This window comes from Canis lupus, chromosome 27 (assembly GCF_048164855.1).
Source record: "Canis lupus baileyi chromosome 27, mCanLup2.hap1, whole genome shotgun sequence".
NCBI classification, from domain to species: domain Eukaryota; kingdom Metazoa; phylum Chordata; class Mammalia; order Carnivora; family Canidae; genus Canis; species Canis lupus.
This window is the reverse complement of record NC_132864.1, coordinates 16996604-17011608: the sequence shown is the minus strand read 5'-3', so window position 1 is coordinate 17011608 and position 15005 is coordinate 16996604. Positions and strand designations below refer to the sequence as shown.

The following is a 15005-nucleotide window of genomic DNA, read 5'->3' as shown; positions in this document are numbered from 1 at the left end:
CTCGTCCCCATAAATGGTTGTGGGAAAGAGGCACTCAGGGATCAAGTAAGGTATGAAACACTTCACTGTCTCCTTGAAAATTCACAACATCTACGAGTACACGGAAGGCTCTGATAAGTCTTGCATAAGGAAATGTGATTAGCAATGATAAATCCAGGTTTTCCAAATCCAGGTTTTCTCACCTGGGAGAGGAAACCATGAAAGTATTACCGACAAGCTTGTGCAAGTCACTTCACCTCTGTGACCCTCGATTCCCTCACCTGTGAAATGGGGATAATATAATACCTCACCCACAGGGCTGCTGGAAGGGCTGAATGAGAAGGTCTGTGGCCATCTGTACACTGTGCCTGCCTGAGTCCTCATGACTTCAGCGCTTGGTTACGTAGGTGATAAGGTCTGGCTGTTGACGGGCATGGAGTGCTGGATGGATATGTCTCGATGAAGAGGAGTGTTCTCAAAGCCAGGGGGACCAGAAGGGCTTGGGGGATGTGCCAGGAGGGGGTGCAGGAAGGGATGGGGGCAGGGACAGCTGGAGAAGTTGCTGCCACAATCCCGTCTGCCCGCCTGAGGTCTGAGCCCGGCCAGTGCTGCCTGGTCACCTGCCCCTGGCAGGCACAGTCGCTACTGGGCAGCCGGCTGGGAAGCATCTTTAAAGCAAACGGTATGCTTGGCAGGCTTGGGTGCAGCTGCAGTGGATACACACACACACACACACACACTCCAGGGGAACAGGTGCTATATCTCCATACACACACAAGTACACAGAGACAGATACATACGACGTGGAGAACAGTGAGCAAACAGGCACCTCCCCACATTACACACACAGACACACAGACATACCACCCCAGATACATGCACACACATATCTCAGGAAGCTCATTCTCCATACACAGATACAGAATACATGCACTTGGGGAACATGCCACACACATTTGCACGCAGACACACAAGCACACAAACACATCAGCACACTAGGGAACACATACCATACATATATACAGAGATACACACAGAAGCATCTCAGGGAACACAGTCATGAACATACAGAAATTCAGACAGACACACACACACACATACACGCACTTCTGCATGGAAAACACCATATAAACACATCCACACACACATCGGGGAACACACCACACACAGGTACACCCATGCACACACTGTAAGGGCATCTGCTTGGAGCAGGGAAGCCAGCTCATGCAGCCACCCACTGCACATGGGGACACATGCAGATGTTCGCACCGTACATGGGACACACAGACATGCTGTGACCCACACTCCCACACTCCCACACACCGACAGATGCTTGGCTGGGGAGGTCCACACTTTGCATAGAGTCATATGCACACATGCACTGCACACAACCTCTCCGCTCTGACTGCTTGGCAACACAGGCCTAATGTGGGTCTACTGCAGCACTCCTCCCAGACCCCTCCAAGAGTGTGGGGAGTGTCTGGAGCAGATGTCAGGCTCATCGAACACTTCAGTGACCTGAGCCACTGAACTGAGGGAGGTGCTACTGGCGGGCAGGCCCCCGGCACCTGGTCAGTTGAGGTGTGTGTGGGGAAAGATGCTGTGCCTCACTTTCCCCATCTGTAATGGGGATAAAGCCTTGTGAGGGTTCAGTGAGTTGAAACATACAAAAGTTTGGTGCAGGGGTGTGAGTGGAGAAGGATTTTCTCCTTCTAGCAGCCTGCTGGGACCCAAGAGATGGGGCTGAGTTTCCATCTGACCTCTCGGGGTCTATCATAATCCTCCAGGACCTTCCTGTGGGGTATCACCTAACCCCATCCCTTCCCATACTCTTATAGGAAAGCAAAGGGGCATGTAACTCAAGCTTCTCCTCTTCCCTACCCTGTTCTTCAAAAGAGTTCTAGTATAGACACACTGCTGAGGCTCTCAATACTTCTAGATGTCCCCCAACTCCTTCCTTCCCCTCTGTATCATGGGGAAAAAAAATCCTTCCTTTTCTCCAGAGCCATCTGTAAAATGGATGGCAAGAACAATATTTAGCGTGCAAATCACTACCTCTTGTTGCCTACCTGTGGCAGACATTACTAATCCATCACAGCACTGTCGAGCTGAACAGAATCCTCAGGACAGCCTCTACCAATCAGTGAGGACAGTTGGCCACCCCAGGTCTCTCTAATGCCCAGCATCTGGTCCAGCTCATGGCCGCAGTCTTGCTGAGTCTTTGGCCTGGGATGTAGGCAGGGGGGCACCTCAGAAGGGAGGTTTCTAAATCTCAGCTGCCCTACAATTTCTGGCAGCCCTTAAAAACCACAGAGCCCGATTTACAAAAATTAGTCTTGCTCCTGGGAAGGTTGTGGATAGGGTGTGACAGTGGGGCTGTTTTTTATTTACTCATCATGAGCTGGGAACAGTCTGAAGGCAACCCCCAGCCTCTCTCAGTCTGCAAGCCCCCTGAGAGAACCCAGGGTAGCAGGGTTCCCACGATGCCCGAGCGTGGGAGCCACCCGGGGCCCCCTTTTGATGTGGGATGCGCTGTTTCCTCCGAGTCAGCGAGAACATCCTCCTGCCCTGGACAGGAGTCTGCTGCCCGCAGGCCTCCCGGAAGGGGGGCCGGCCTGCACTCTCTGCTCCACCCTCTTGGGGCCCAGCCTGGCAACGGGTAGGAGGAAGCCATCAGGCCCCCTTGAGATCTGCTCTGACCAGAAGCCAGGCCTGGCTACCCCAGGGTGGAGATGGGTCCCACTGCCACACTGGTTTTCCTGCTGCCTTTCCCACCTCTGCTTCGAGTCCTGTTCTTCCTCTGCCCTCAACCCCACACAGATACTACTACCTTGCTCAGGGTAAAATCCAACTTCCTTACCCTATATGAGATAGCCAGTATCTATCCCTTGAACTCCATTTCCTTGTGCTCACCCCTCACTCATTCTATTACAGCCTCCCTGATCTTTGTGCTATTCCTTGAACACGCCAGCCATATTCCCACCCCAGGGCCTTTGCACTTGCTGATCTCTCCCAGAATGCTCTTTCCCAGATGTCTTCATACTTTGATCCCTCACTTAACACAGATTTCTGCTCAAATGTCACTTTATCAGAGACCTTCCCTACCATTTTACTCCAGAGAAATCTTTGTTTTTTCATTACCTTATCAATTGATTGATTGTCTTAGCACTGACCATGACCTGATTATAAAGTCTTTGGTCTGACCAGGCCCTTCCTGCCTCTGTGACCTCATATCCTACCCCCTCCATCTCTCTCCTCTGGACACATCTGCTGTGGCTCTAACCCACTGAGCATGGTCCCCTGTCAAGGCCTTTGTAGCTGCTGTACCCTCTACCTGAAGGCTTTCCCTCCAGATGCTGAATGGCTCACCTAGGTCTCTGTTGCAAATGCCACCTCATCAGAGAGACCTTCCTTGACCATCTGGCTTCAACCCTATTTATAGCACATAGCAGGTGTTTGATAAACACTTGTTGCATGTATGAAGGAAGCCTGAATATCGTGAAAACATTCTGAGCAGATGACTCCCATGCACATGCTCAGGCACACTCTCCCCATGTGTTCTTTGCACATTTGAAGTGAGCCTTGAAGCAGCGGTCCCAGAGAAACACTGTCTGCAGCCTTTAGTGCCCTGGAGCTTCTCTGCCAGCACTCATGCTAAGTCGGCATCCTGCGCAACAACCCATGCAAACTTTCCCTGAGAAATTCCAGAAATGCTCCACATCCCACTTGGGGCAGAGGTTCCATGGTGAGGTTTTGGGCAACACAGGCATTGCACACAACTGTCTTAGTAAATGTGCCACATATAGAGTGGGGTGTTCTCCGTGGTCAAATATTCCAGGCACTCACCATGAGCCCAACGCTGCTGTCATGCTTCACTCCCTCATCTAATCATTCCCCAAAGTCTGTGACATCTCATCAAAGAGGTGAAGTGATTGTTCAGTGGTAGAGCCAGGACTCCAGCCCAGGCTGTCAGACTCCAAAGTCTGTGCTCTTAGCCATGCTACACCAACTAAGTTCCCTCACCATGGCTTAGAGGACCATATAGGAGGCTGTGTCTGAGAGAAAAACCCCTGGGACTAGTCTGGGAAAAAAGGATGGGGCGTTTGGCTTTCCTTCTTGCCAAGAAAAAGCAGAGATGCTTCATGTCTGCACCGGCTGGAAGGCAATGTTCAAAGGCAGGATGAGATAATGCAAGATTTTCCAAGCTGCTATTCCTCACACTGTTCCCTACTCTTTCCCTGCCTGGGCACCTCTGCCACACTGTTCCTCCTATCCATACTGTCTATTTCTAATTCACATCTATCCTTTGAAGACAGGTTCAAAGGCCACTGTCTTCATGAGGACATTTCTGATCTACCTTAAGTGGATTCATAGCCACCCCCTTTTAGTTCCCAAGGGACAATCTTTCTTTTCTTTTTCTTTCTTTCTTTCTTTTTTTTTTTTTAGGATACAGACATCATATCTTGCTTTCTGATTGTGTGGTTCCACTTCTATCTCTTCTGCCAGATTGTGAGCTTCTAGAAATGTGTCTGAACCAGCCCTGTGACCCCAGGATTGTGGCTGAAACTCCACGCAAATGGGTTCTCAGGAAGTACTGAATGGAGGATGGAACCAAAGGAGAAATTGGCCTGCTAGCTCTGTGGTCCCGTCAGAGGACCCATGGTGCCCTTAGAAACTGCAGTTCTAATACCAAATGTCCCCCCAGAGACAAGGTTGAAGCAGAAATAGCAAATACATGGCATACATAGTACTACTGCCAATCCTCCACCCATGGCAGGCATCGCCAATCAATCCCAGCACTCCTTTCTACTGAGCCAAAAATGCAACTTCAGACTCCTCCTCAAGAGCGCTCCAGGAAGATGTAACCATTCAAGCAGAGATGGTGCATGAGATGGAATCTGTTTGTCGTTTGTTATATGGATGATGGGACTACGGCCAAGAAAAGGGAAGTGACTTCACAAAGGTCACCCAGCTGGTTAGTGGTGCAGTTGGCACTGGTTCCCGGAGTTTCTGAGTCAGAGGCCAGGGCTGACCCCATCAGGCTGATCTGTGGGGCACCTGGAGTTGAGCAAGCTTTCCGAGCCCACTGTACCCTACAGGTAGGCTGAAGTTTTTGACCTGGACCCTGAAGTTGGCTCAGGCCCAGGCTGTATGAGAAGCTATGCAAGTGGACCCATCTGCCTGCTCTGGCTGCCTCTCTCTATCCCAGGTATAAAGGGAAGTTCAGGACCCCGGGGAAGAAGGAAGACACATGGACATTCCCTTTAGGCCAGCTGAGTTTCCATCTCTCTGCCCACATCTGGCTTTCCTTTCCACCCCTACCAGACATGTCACATTCTCTGATGATGGGTTCCAGGTCCCTCGATTGGCCTCAAGGGTCCTCCGGACACCTGACACTTACCCTGTGGTCCTCTGGAGGCCCTTGGGAGGCTCCAGCCTCAGTCAGTTGGGTCCAAGTGGGTGAGGAGAGGGCAGTAGTGAGAGTGCCACGTCAGGGGAGAGGCCCAAGGAACAGCACCTGGAGCGGCTCCATGTTCCTTGGGTCTGCACCCCTCCCCCACCCCCATTCAGTGCCCCCTGCACCCGTACCTGACCCCCTGACCCCCACAGTCCTGGGGCCAGCCAAGTCCCCACTCCTACTCTCTCCCAGGGCTTGCAGGCCAAGGACATCACGGTGAGCTCCAGGGTGCCCCAGGGGCCCGGCAAAACCTACAGGCCAATCACAGCCACTGTGTGGAGGCCTTTGCTCATTCCCCCTTTCTGCCTGGACAAACCGCTGAGCCTCTATGGGTCTCAGTTTCCCCTCTGTCAAATGGGACCTCTCATCCCTGCCCCTGTCCACTCCTAGGGAATAAAGGGTGCAAAAGTCCCCTACAGACACTTTTTGAGGGGTGGTGGCCACTTAGGGCCAGATGTATCCAGAGGCCTGGGGGCTCAGCCTCACTCTCCTTCAACCCCCTGGGCTCCCAACCCCCCAGAGCAGTGCTCTCTCAGGGGAATCCTGGCAGGGGAGGGCCAGGCTGGCGGTTCCCACGGCCCAGGGCAGCCACATGCAGACAGGAGTGTGTGGTTTGGCCTCCCAGGGAGCAGGGCAGGAAGTGCTTCAGGTCTGGGGCCGTGGTGGTGTTTGGTTTGACCTTGTGGTGAGGCGCCTGGGGGAGGGAGCAGAGACTGCACCCCAGTGAAGCCAGGAAAAGGGGGAGGGTGGACAGGCAACAGGCCCACGGGGACACGGTGAGGTGAGGTGACTGACGGTGAGACTTGTCATGTTGTACTGTTCAGTACTTTGTTGTTTTCGCAGCATTGAAACGTAATGTCTATTAAAGCACTGGAGAACAGAATATGAATTCTTTAAAATAAAAACGTAAAATCATTGGTGGTGGAAAGTAAAAAAAAAAAGGGAGGAAAACACCCAAATACACCTACCACATCAAAGCCCACCCCAAGATGGGTTCCTGCCTCCTGCTTTGGCCTCACCTGCGGCATATTCTCAATATCCAGAGGGGACCTGTTACAGCAGAATCACACCAGTCTCTCTCCAGCTGACAACCTTGCTGGCTTCCATTTCACTGGGAATAAAAGCCAAAGTCCCCCCGCAGCCTCAGGGCCCTAGAGGACTGGCCCCATTTCATCTCTGACCACCCCCCCCACCTACTACATACCCTCTGCAGCCTCTCCACCCATACTGACCTCCTCAAACATACCAGGTCTGCTCCTGCCTCAGGGCCTTTGCACAAGCTGTTCCCTCTGTCTGGAATGCTCCTTCCCCAGTTCTCTGCATGGCTTACTTCTTAACCTCCTTTAGTCTTTGCTCAAACGTTTGATTCTCAGTGAAGTAACCTCTTCTGACCTCTTTATTTAAAATTACATCACTCTCATTAGCCCTTATGTGTCTTCCACTCTTTATTTTCCCTCTGCAGCAGTTACTCCTCTCTGGACCACATTCCAGGATTTATTTATTTAGGTTATTATTCATCTCTCACTAGACTGTGGTTCCAAGAGGGTAGGGATTATCTACTTTGTTCATCATTGCATCTCTAGGGCCCCAGACAAGGCCTGGCACACAGTAGTTGCTCAATATATATGGGTTAATTCATTTAAAAACAGATAAGCTATAGATAAGGTCAAAAGAAACAGCAAACTGTGACAGATAAAAAGATGACAGCTAAAGGGTTAATGCCCCTAATGCATAAGGAATGTGTACAAATCAATAAGGAAGCAATAAATAGCCCAAGAGAAGGACAAACAAAAGGAATAAACAGGTAATTGGCAAAAGAAGGAACCACAGCAGCCAGCAAATGGGAAGAGGTTCTCAGGCTCATTGAGAACCAGAGGTAGGGAAATGCCACTCAGGGCACCTCTGTGGCACCACTCAGGTTGGTGTGGGGTGCGAGTCTGCTAGGGATGGAAGGAGAAGAACCCCTTCCCACTGCTGACGGGTGATGCAGATGGTGCGTGCAGGCTTGAGAACACCGGCACTGTGACATCTGGCCTCGTGCTGGACAGCAGCCCCGCCTCATGGGTGCAGAAGCCAGGGGCCAGAGAGGGCCATGAGTTCACTAGGGTCACACAGTGAGTGGAGAGGCTGAAGTTGGGCCCATCCACTCCCCCCGGGTCTCCTTGACACCCTGTGGCATCAGGGCCCGGTCTCTGGGACCCTGGGGTGGACAGGCAGGGGAGGGGAGGGCACCCCCAATACCCTTGCCGACTGAGGATTTTGGATCACACTCCCAACTGGGGGACCCTGAGCAAGTGGCAGCCTTTTGGAGCCCCGTTACTCCCCCTGAAGAGTGGGGAAAATCGGACTGGCCAAGTGGGGTTTCTGTGGGCACAAAGACAGGCAGCGCATGTAAAAGCTGTGAGATGAAGCCTGGGACAAAGCATGGGCTCAGTAAATGGAAACAGGCCTGCAGCTGTCCCCTCGCTCCCTTCCACCACGTGGGGTGGAAACTCTGAGTCTGCCCCACAGCTGCGTTCCAAAGTGCTGGACGCTGCCCTCTCAGGAGACAGGGCGGATCTTCCCCACCCCTGCGTGGCCCCCCGGGCCCAGATTGCCAGCTGGCTCCCTGCCCTGTCATAGGGGCAGTGGAAAAATACCCAGGCCAGGAGGACACTCCAGCCCCATTGGCTGTGTGACCTTGGGCAAGTCGCTGCCCCTCTCTGGGCCTCCTGTCCTGCTCCCCACCCAGGGCTGAGATGTGATCGTACTTCGGGGCGGGCAGTTTTAAAGCTTTGCGTGCCATGGACCCCGCTGAGCTGGCACACGTGAGTGGTAGTGGTCTTAGCTCCATTTGGCCGATAGGGAAACAGGCTAGGGAGGTGAAGCCATGCACCCAAGGTCACCCAACCAGGAAAGGCCTGGACTCGGGGTCTGTGTCAGTCTTGTGGGGCAGAAGGAAGTACCGAGAAGGGAGCAGGGAGGAAGAGGAAAGGTGGAGGGATGCAATAACAGACAGATGGACAGAGACACAGAGAGCCAGACACAGGGACCCTGTTATCAGCTGAATTGTGTCCTCCTAGAACTCTGATGTTGAGGTCCTTACTCCCAGTCCCTCCTTTGGAGACGGGGTTCCTGCAAAGGGGACTGGAATGAAGTCTAATGACATTGTGTGTGGGAGCCTAGCCTATGACCAGTGTCCTCACAAAGGAAACTGGACACATGAACACAGAGCCTAAGAGACCGTGAGGAGGGCCATGAGGGCTCTGGGGTACGGGGGGACCAGGGTGAGGCCTGGGGGGCTGGCTGCAGGGCTCCTTGGAGACCCCCATCCCTCTCCCCCCATAGGCTGTGCCCTGGCAACAGCTGCTTCAGCCGGGAGGAACCCGACCCGCCCCCCATTCCGAGGCAGCTCCATGGGTCCTGTGCCCACACATCCCCCTGCCCACCACCCCGCTCTGAGCCACACAGCATATTCTCAGCTGGGCTTCCTTGGGGAAGAGGGCCGGGAGCCTTGACACAGGCTTGTCTGGCTGGGCAGGGTCTGCCTGGGTGGGGAGGGATGAGAAAGCCCTTGACGGTTCCAACCTCCCCCCTTGCCAGGCCAATGTCAGTTCTTAGGGTAACAAAAGGCTCCCAGGGGGCAGAGGAGGGGAAGCAGCACAGACTGGGCGGGGGCACATGGCTGGGGAGAACAGAGTTCCAGCAGGTCACAGGAGGACGTGTTCAATGATCAGTACAGCACCTCCAAGGAGAAATTCTTCTCCCCACAGCCCTCTTGAGCTCAAGCACACTCTATAGCTCCCCAATGTTGGCAGCACCAAGCCCAGGCTCCCCTAAGTCCCCACACAATCCGGCTCTGTACCCCATTTGGGAAAAATCTCAGCCCCTACTGTTCCAGCAGGAAACCTCCATCCTTGTATGGTTTCCAGAACCTGCTGGACACATTCTCTCCTCCACCTCTTTGCACCTGCAGTGCCACTGCCTGACTAGTCCTTCTGACCAGCACCGCACACCCCTAGCCCTTCCCTGAATGTGCCATGTTCTCCAAGCCTCGCTGAATTGCCTCTACCTGGAACAGCCTTTTTTCAGATCTGGTTACCTCCTCAGAGGGGTCCTCCCTGACCTGCTCACTCCCTCTCGGCCACACCACCCCAGCACTTCCCTCTCCAGCCACTGTGTTCATTTAGCTCATTTACTTGCCGTATGTCTGTCTCCCCGTCTCTCTGGGCCCAGTGTGTCTTGTTCAATTCTGTGAACACACACCCACGATACATACTTGGAGAATTAATATTGAGCAATAAAAGCTGAGTAATTCCCAGCCTTCACTGAAAGACTGGATTGCATAAAGTCCATCAGCGACTAAGAAATCCAGTTCACCTGGAAACCCACTGAACATACGGAGAAGGGATGTAAAAGGTTCCTGGTACAATTCTTATCACTTTGTAGGATACATGCCAGTATTTTCTATTCTACTCTACTTTATTCTATTCCATTCCATTCCATTCCATTCCATTCCATTCCATTCCATTCCAAGAGAAATCTGGTTACAACCTTTTGATTTCATAACCCACCAGTGGGTTCCATCAATACAGCTCCAGAGAGAAGATTCTCAAATTTTTGCTGAACTTCCCTGGTCCTGCCCCCTCCCACACCCACTTGGGCTTGTTGACTACTCTTGCTGTCATTCCGGGGCCTGCCAGACCCCCCTTCTCACAATAGATCCAAGCAGCTACCCACAAGGAACACTCCAGTCCCATGACCCCAAGTGGATGAGTCCCTCCTGCAACATCTCCCCAAGAGGACATCCTGACCTCCACAGGGCCCCTCTCTGTTGGCACAGGGCCTGCCTGAGGCTGGGGCCACATGGGGTGCACCTCTGCTTGCACCCCTCCTCTCCTCCTGGAGGAAGGACCTGGGGGGAAGATGCAGGGAAGAATGACAAGGCTGCTGTAGTCCACCTGAGGAATCATGAGTCATCCGCCCACTCAGAGCCCTGGCGGTGGCTCCCTTGCCCCCACACCGACCTTCTCCCTGGACGCTAAGAGTCCTAAGTGCCACTGCGGCAGTATTGTGAGGAGTAGACACGGTGTTCAGGTACATCGTGTCCCCACACAATGGACACCCTGCCTCCCTTTTCCAGGTGAAGAGGCTGAGGCTCAATGATGGGGAAGGACGCTCCTTCCCCAGACAACACAACTCACAAGTGCCTGAGAGGGGATCTAAACCAAAGTAGTCACTTTCAAAGGTACAGAAGCCAGACAAGGTGGCCAGCTTTAGGGTCCCTTCCCTTCTGCAGCCTGGACGTGGTGACCTCAAAGGTTATATCCAGGGCCGACCTTTGCTGGTCTTCCCTGGATCATGCCACAGCGATATAAGCAGAGCTGGCTTTTGGTGCCTGCCTGGGGCCTGAGACAACCCACACCCCACTTGGTCATTTCCCTTCTGGTCTGTCCCAAGGTCAAGGGCTTTGCTCCTCCTCCTCACTCCCACTCCCTCAAGCTGAGACTGATGGGAGTCAGGGCTCCAGGGCAGGCAGCGGACAGACTAGCTGGGTCCCTATCCTGGAGCCTGGAAATGCTCTCACCCGGGGATTTCCACCCTCTCACTATGATCGTAGGACGCATGACAGGGTTCCCTTCCTCAGTGAAATCGTGCGGGGAAAGCCGATTCACAGGAGATTCCTAAAAGGGCTGCTCTGGCTAGAACAAGAGCAGGGAGGCTGGCTCCTGTGTGCCTGACTTCTTATCCACCACCCCCTGCTGCCACTACCCCAGGTGACTCGGGAGTCTCAGCAGCGGGTTGAAAACCACAGTATTAGCCCAAAGTCCCGGCGATACTTCAGGTGCGGCCTAGGGAGGAAATATTCTCAACAACGGGTCAGTGCTGGTTGGAGCCTCCGCAGGAGGTGGCCAGAGGCTGGGGAGGGGAGGGGTGGAAACCCTCTAAAACTTCCAAGACAACACAACACCCGCTCTGCAATCCTCGTCCTCTGAATTCCAATCCCTGCTCTCCAGCTGGGGGACTGTCAGAAGGTAACACACCCCTCCCAGCCGGGGCCTCCCCACCTGCAACGGTCACGATAGAACCGTGTTGGGGGGGGAGGGCAGGTAATAAATGAGGCGCGGCAGACAGTTTAGCCAGTGATACACGTGGAGCTCACTCCATACTCCATTTCTGTCGCTTTGACACCCCACCCCACCCCCGCTTGTGAATTGTGTGCTCCTGGGGGTGTATGTACCAACCCTCCAGTGCTTGGTTTCCTCGCCTGTAAACTGGGGGTGATGCCGGGACCTACCTCGTACCGAGTCCCCGCGCATGTTGGGAAACCAGCGAGAGCACGTTAGGGGGCTTACTGAAGGCTTGGCACAACGCGGGTACCTGCTAGACAGGCCCGCGACTGTTGGGGTCGCTGCGATGGATCGCGCGCCGCTAGCCCTGGGGGGCAGCCACCCTGCGCCCCCGGGGCCCGTCTTACCCCGGCGGGATGGAGGCGCGTGCGCTCGCGCTGGCGGCGCGCTGGGGCCCGGGCCGGTTGAGGTTGTTCTGCCCCGGGGTGGGCGCGCAGCCGGGGGCGCTGGGGCTCCGCGGGGGCGCCCCGGGGGGCGGCGCCGGCTCGGCGGGGCCCGCGGCGGGCGCGGCCCAGAGCGCGGCGCCCGCGAAGGTGGCGCTGGGGCGCACGGCCAGCGCGCCCGGCGGCCCTCCCGGAGGCCCTCCCGGCGGCGGCGGCGGCGGCTGCGGGGGCGCGGGGGGCGCCTTGCGGCGCTGCGAGGCCAGGATGGCGTTGGAGGCGGCGCGCGTGCTGTTGACCAGCAGGCACTGCTGGCACGAGCAGGGCTGGCCCGAGCTGGCGCCCACGGGCCACGACTGCGACTTGGGGATGGAGCCGACGGTGAGCGGGTAGGCCAGGTCCAGGCGGCGGCGCAGGCGGCGGCGGCGGCGCGTCTGGCGGTTCATCTGCGACATGCTGTTGAAGTAGATGAGGTAGCAGAAGCCGAGCGACGAGAGGTCGAGCCACGGGTGCTGCTTCTCGTAGGCGTTCTGGATGGTGATGCAGATGTCCATGTCGTAGGCCGTCCACGCGCCGCCGTCGTTCTCCCACTCCCACACGATGCCCTTGCCCGGCGCCGACGACGGGTCGTAGAAGTTGCGCCGCACGGGCCGCATGGTGCCTGCGCTCACAAGGGGAGGGCGGTCAGAGCGCGCGGCCGGGGTGCGGGCCCAGCACCCCCCACACCGGCCGGGAAGGGGCGGGGCGGGCCACGCCGGCCTCCTGCTCGCCCCTCCCCTCCCTCCTCGGGCTTCAATTCAAGCCCCAGGCCCGAATTCATCTCTTCCCCAACCACTCCCCCACTGGCTCGCTCCTCCCTCCCTCCCTTCTTCCTTCCTTCCTTCCTTCCTTCCTTCCTTCCTTCCTTCCTTCCTTCCTTCCTTCCTTCCTCCCTCCCTCCCTTCCTTCCTTCTCCCTCCCTCCCTCCTTCCTTCCTTCCTTCCTTCCTTCCTTCCTTCCTTCCTTCCTTCCTTCCTTCCTTCCTCCTTCCTTCCTCCCTCCCTCCCTCCCTTCCTTCTCCCTCCCTTCCTTCCTTCCTTCCTTCCTTCCTTCCTTCCTTCCTTCCTTCCCACCTTAGTTCCTGCATTCATATCTTCCTGGGTTTCCTTCATTCAATAATTCTTTCATTGGATCTTCACCCATGCCCGCAGTCATCCCTTCTGCTCCTCCCTGATGCATGTCTTCTCACTCCCTAATTTAATTCATGCATTCAGCCATTCTCTCACTTACTGCCACCCTGTTTAAAAATGTGCCACCCCTCCACATACTTCCTTTCCTCTCTCTCCATCCCTGCTTGGTTTTCTCCATCTGGCATAAGTTCTATTTTACAGATTTATCTTGTTTTCTGTCTCCTCTCGCTAGAATGTCACCAAGGCAGGGACTTCACGTTCCTCACTGCTGCTGTATCCCCGGCACCTGCACACAGTAGGTGCTCAGTGGAGAGTTGCTGAATGTCTGGATGCATTCAGTAGTTCAGACTCGGATCGTCTTTGAGTTTGGTCACTCTTGTGTTCCTTCCATCCCTCCATCTGTCCATCCCCCTTCGCCCACCAATTCCTTTGTTTTTTATTCATCTGTTTGTTCACGTGTGCCTTCCTTGAACAGATATTTGCTGACCGCTCTTTGGGGGGGGCTCCACGCCAAGTGTACATTCAGAATGCACACAATCACCTGATAAACCCCAGTCAGGTGAGCATTCTCACCCCCATTTAAAAAAAAAAAGTTTTGCTCCCAACCACAACTTCATGTTTCCCAAAGCTCTAGGTGCTGAGAGTGAGGCTCCCTGGAACCCTGCATGAAAACAGAGATAAGGCAAGGCCCTGGCTGCAGGACTTCTCAGACGCTTTAGCCCGCTCTGTGCCTTGGGACCACTGTGGAGGGATTGCTTTGCTGGGTTCATTTGGCACACCTGACTGCTCCTCAACTGTGGGTAAGTCCCTTCAGTCTCCCTTAGTCTCGGAGCCTCATCTCAAAAATGAAGGTGATGCCAGCCCATGACGCTCCCCTCTCCCTGGCACAGAGCTGCGGGGAGGATTGGGTGGGAATGGCCAGAGAGCCCAAGGGCTGGGCTGGGCACCAGGGGAGGGAGGCAGGCAGACTTCAAGTCCCACTGCCCAACTTGCCAGCTCTGTGCCTGTGGTGTGGTGACTCAACATCCCTGAGCTTCAGCTTTCTCATCTCTAAAATGGGCACAAGCCACCAACCCCACAACCCCCTTGTGGGGCTGTGAAAAGGATCACTGATGATTCCAAATTCCATCATTTCCAGACCCACCCTCTCCCTCTGAGAGCCAAACTTGCCAGCTGCCTCCTCGGCACGTTGCTGAGGAGGCCCATCAGGCATCTCAAACTACCCCCTGCGAAAAGATCTGCTCTGATCTTTCCCCACCCTAAACCTGTTCCTCCTGAGGTGCTCCTCATTGCGATTGCTGGCAGCTCTATCCTTCCAGCTGCTTGGGCCCCAGTACCACCCCTGCCCCCAAACTTGGATTCATCCCTGACTTATCTCATACCTTATATCCAGTCTATTAGTAGAGACAGTCACCTCTACCTTCAAATACACTCTAGACCTGACCACTTCTCACTGCATTGATTCCACCTGGTCTAACCACTGTCTCTCTCCTGCCTGGACTGTTGCAGTAGACTGATGACTATTCTCTGCTTCTGCCTGTACCATCTGTAGTCTGTTTCCCACATGGCAGCCAGAGGGACCTTTTTTTAAGGCAAATCAGATTACATCTTTCTTCTGCTCAAAACTCTCCCATGGCTCCCCTCTCACTTGCAGTAAAAGTCAAAGTCCTCACTATGACCTACGAGGCCCCCATTGTCTACAAAGCTCCTACCAAGTCCCATGAGTCTACAGAATCCCGTCTTCCTCTCTGCCTTATTACCTACCGCCTCTCTCTGGCTCACTCCACTCCAGCTACCATGGTCTCCTTGTGGTTCCTCCAACACTCCAAGCACTGTCCAGCCTTGGGGTTTTGCAACTGCTATTCCCTCCACCTGGAATATGACTTAGTGGACCCTAGATGTTCTCATG

General features: G+C 54.7%; 1 protein-coding gene across 1 annotated transcript in view; it reads right to left on the bottom strand.

The window, feature by feature from the left end:
- DTX1 (deltex E3 ubiquitin ligase 1) overlaps positions 1 to 15005 on the bottom strand; it is a 35483-nt gene that overhangs the window by 4247 nt on the left and 16231 nt on the right. Inside the window, exon 3 of the mRNA XM_072802604.1 lies at positions 11895 to 12588. Within this exon, the coding sequence (XP_072658705.1) occupies positions 11895 to 12588 (694 nt within the window). The remainder of the gene's footprint in view (positions 1 to 11894; positions 12589 to 15005) is intronic.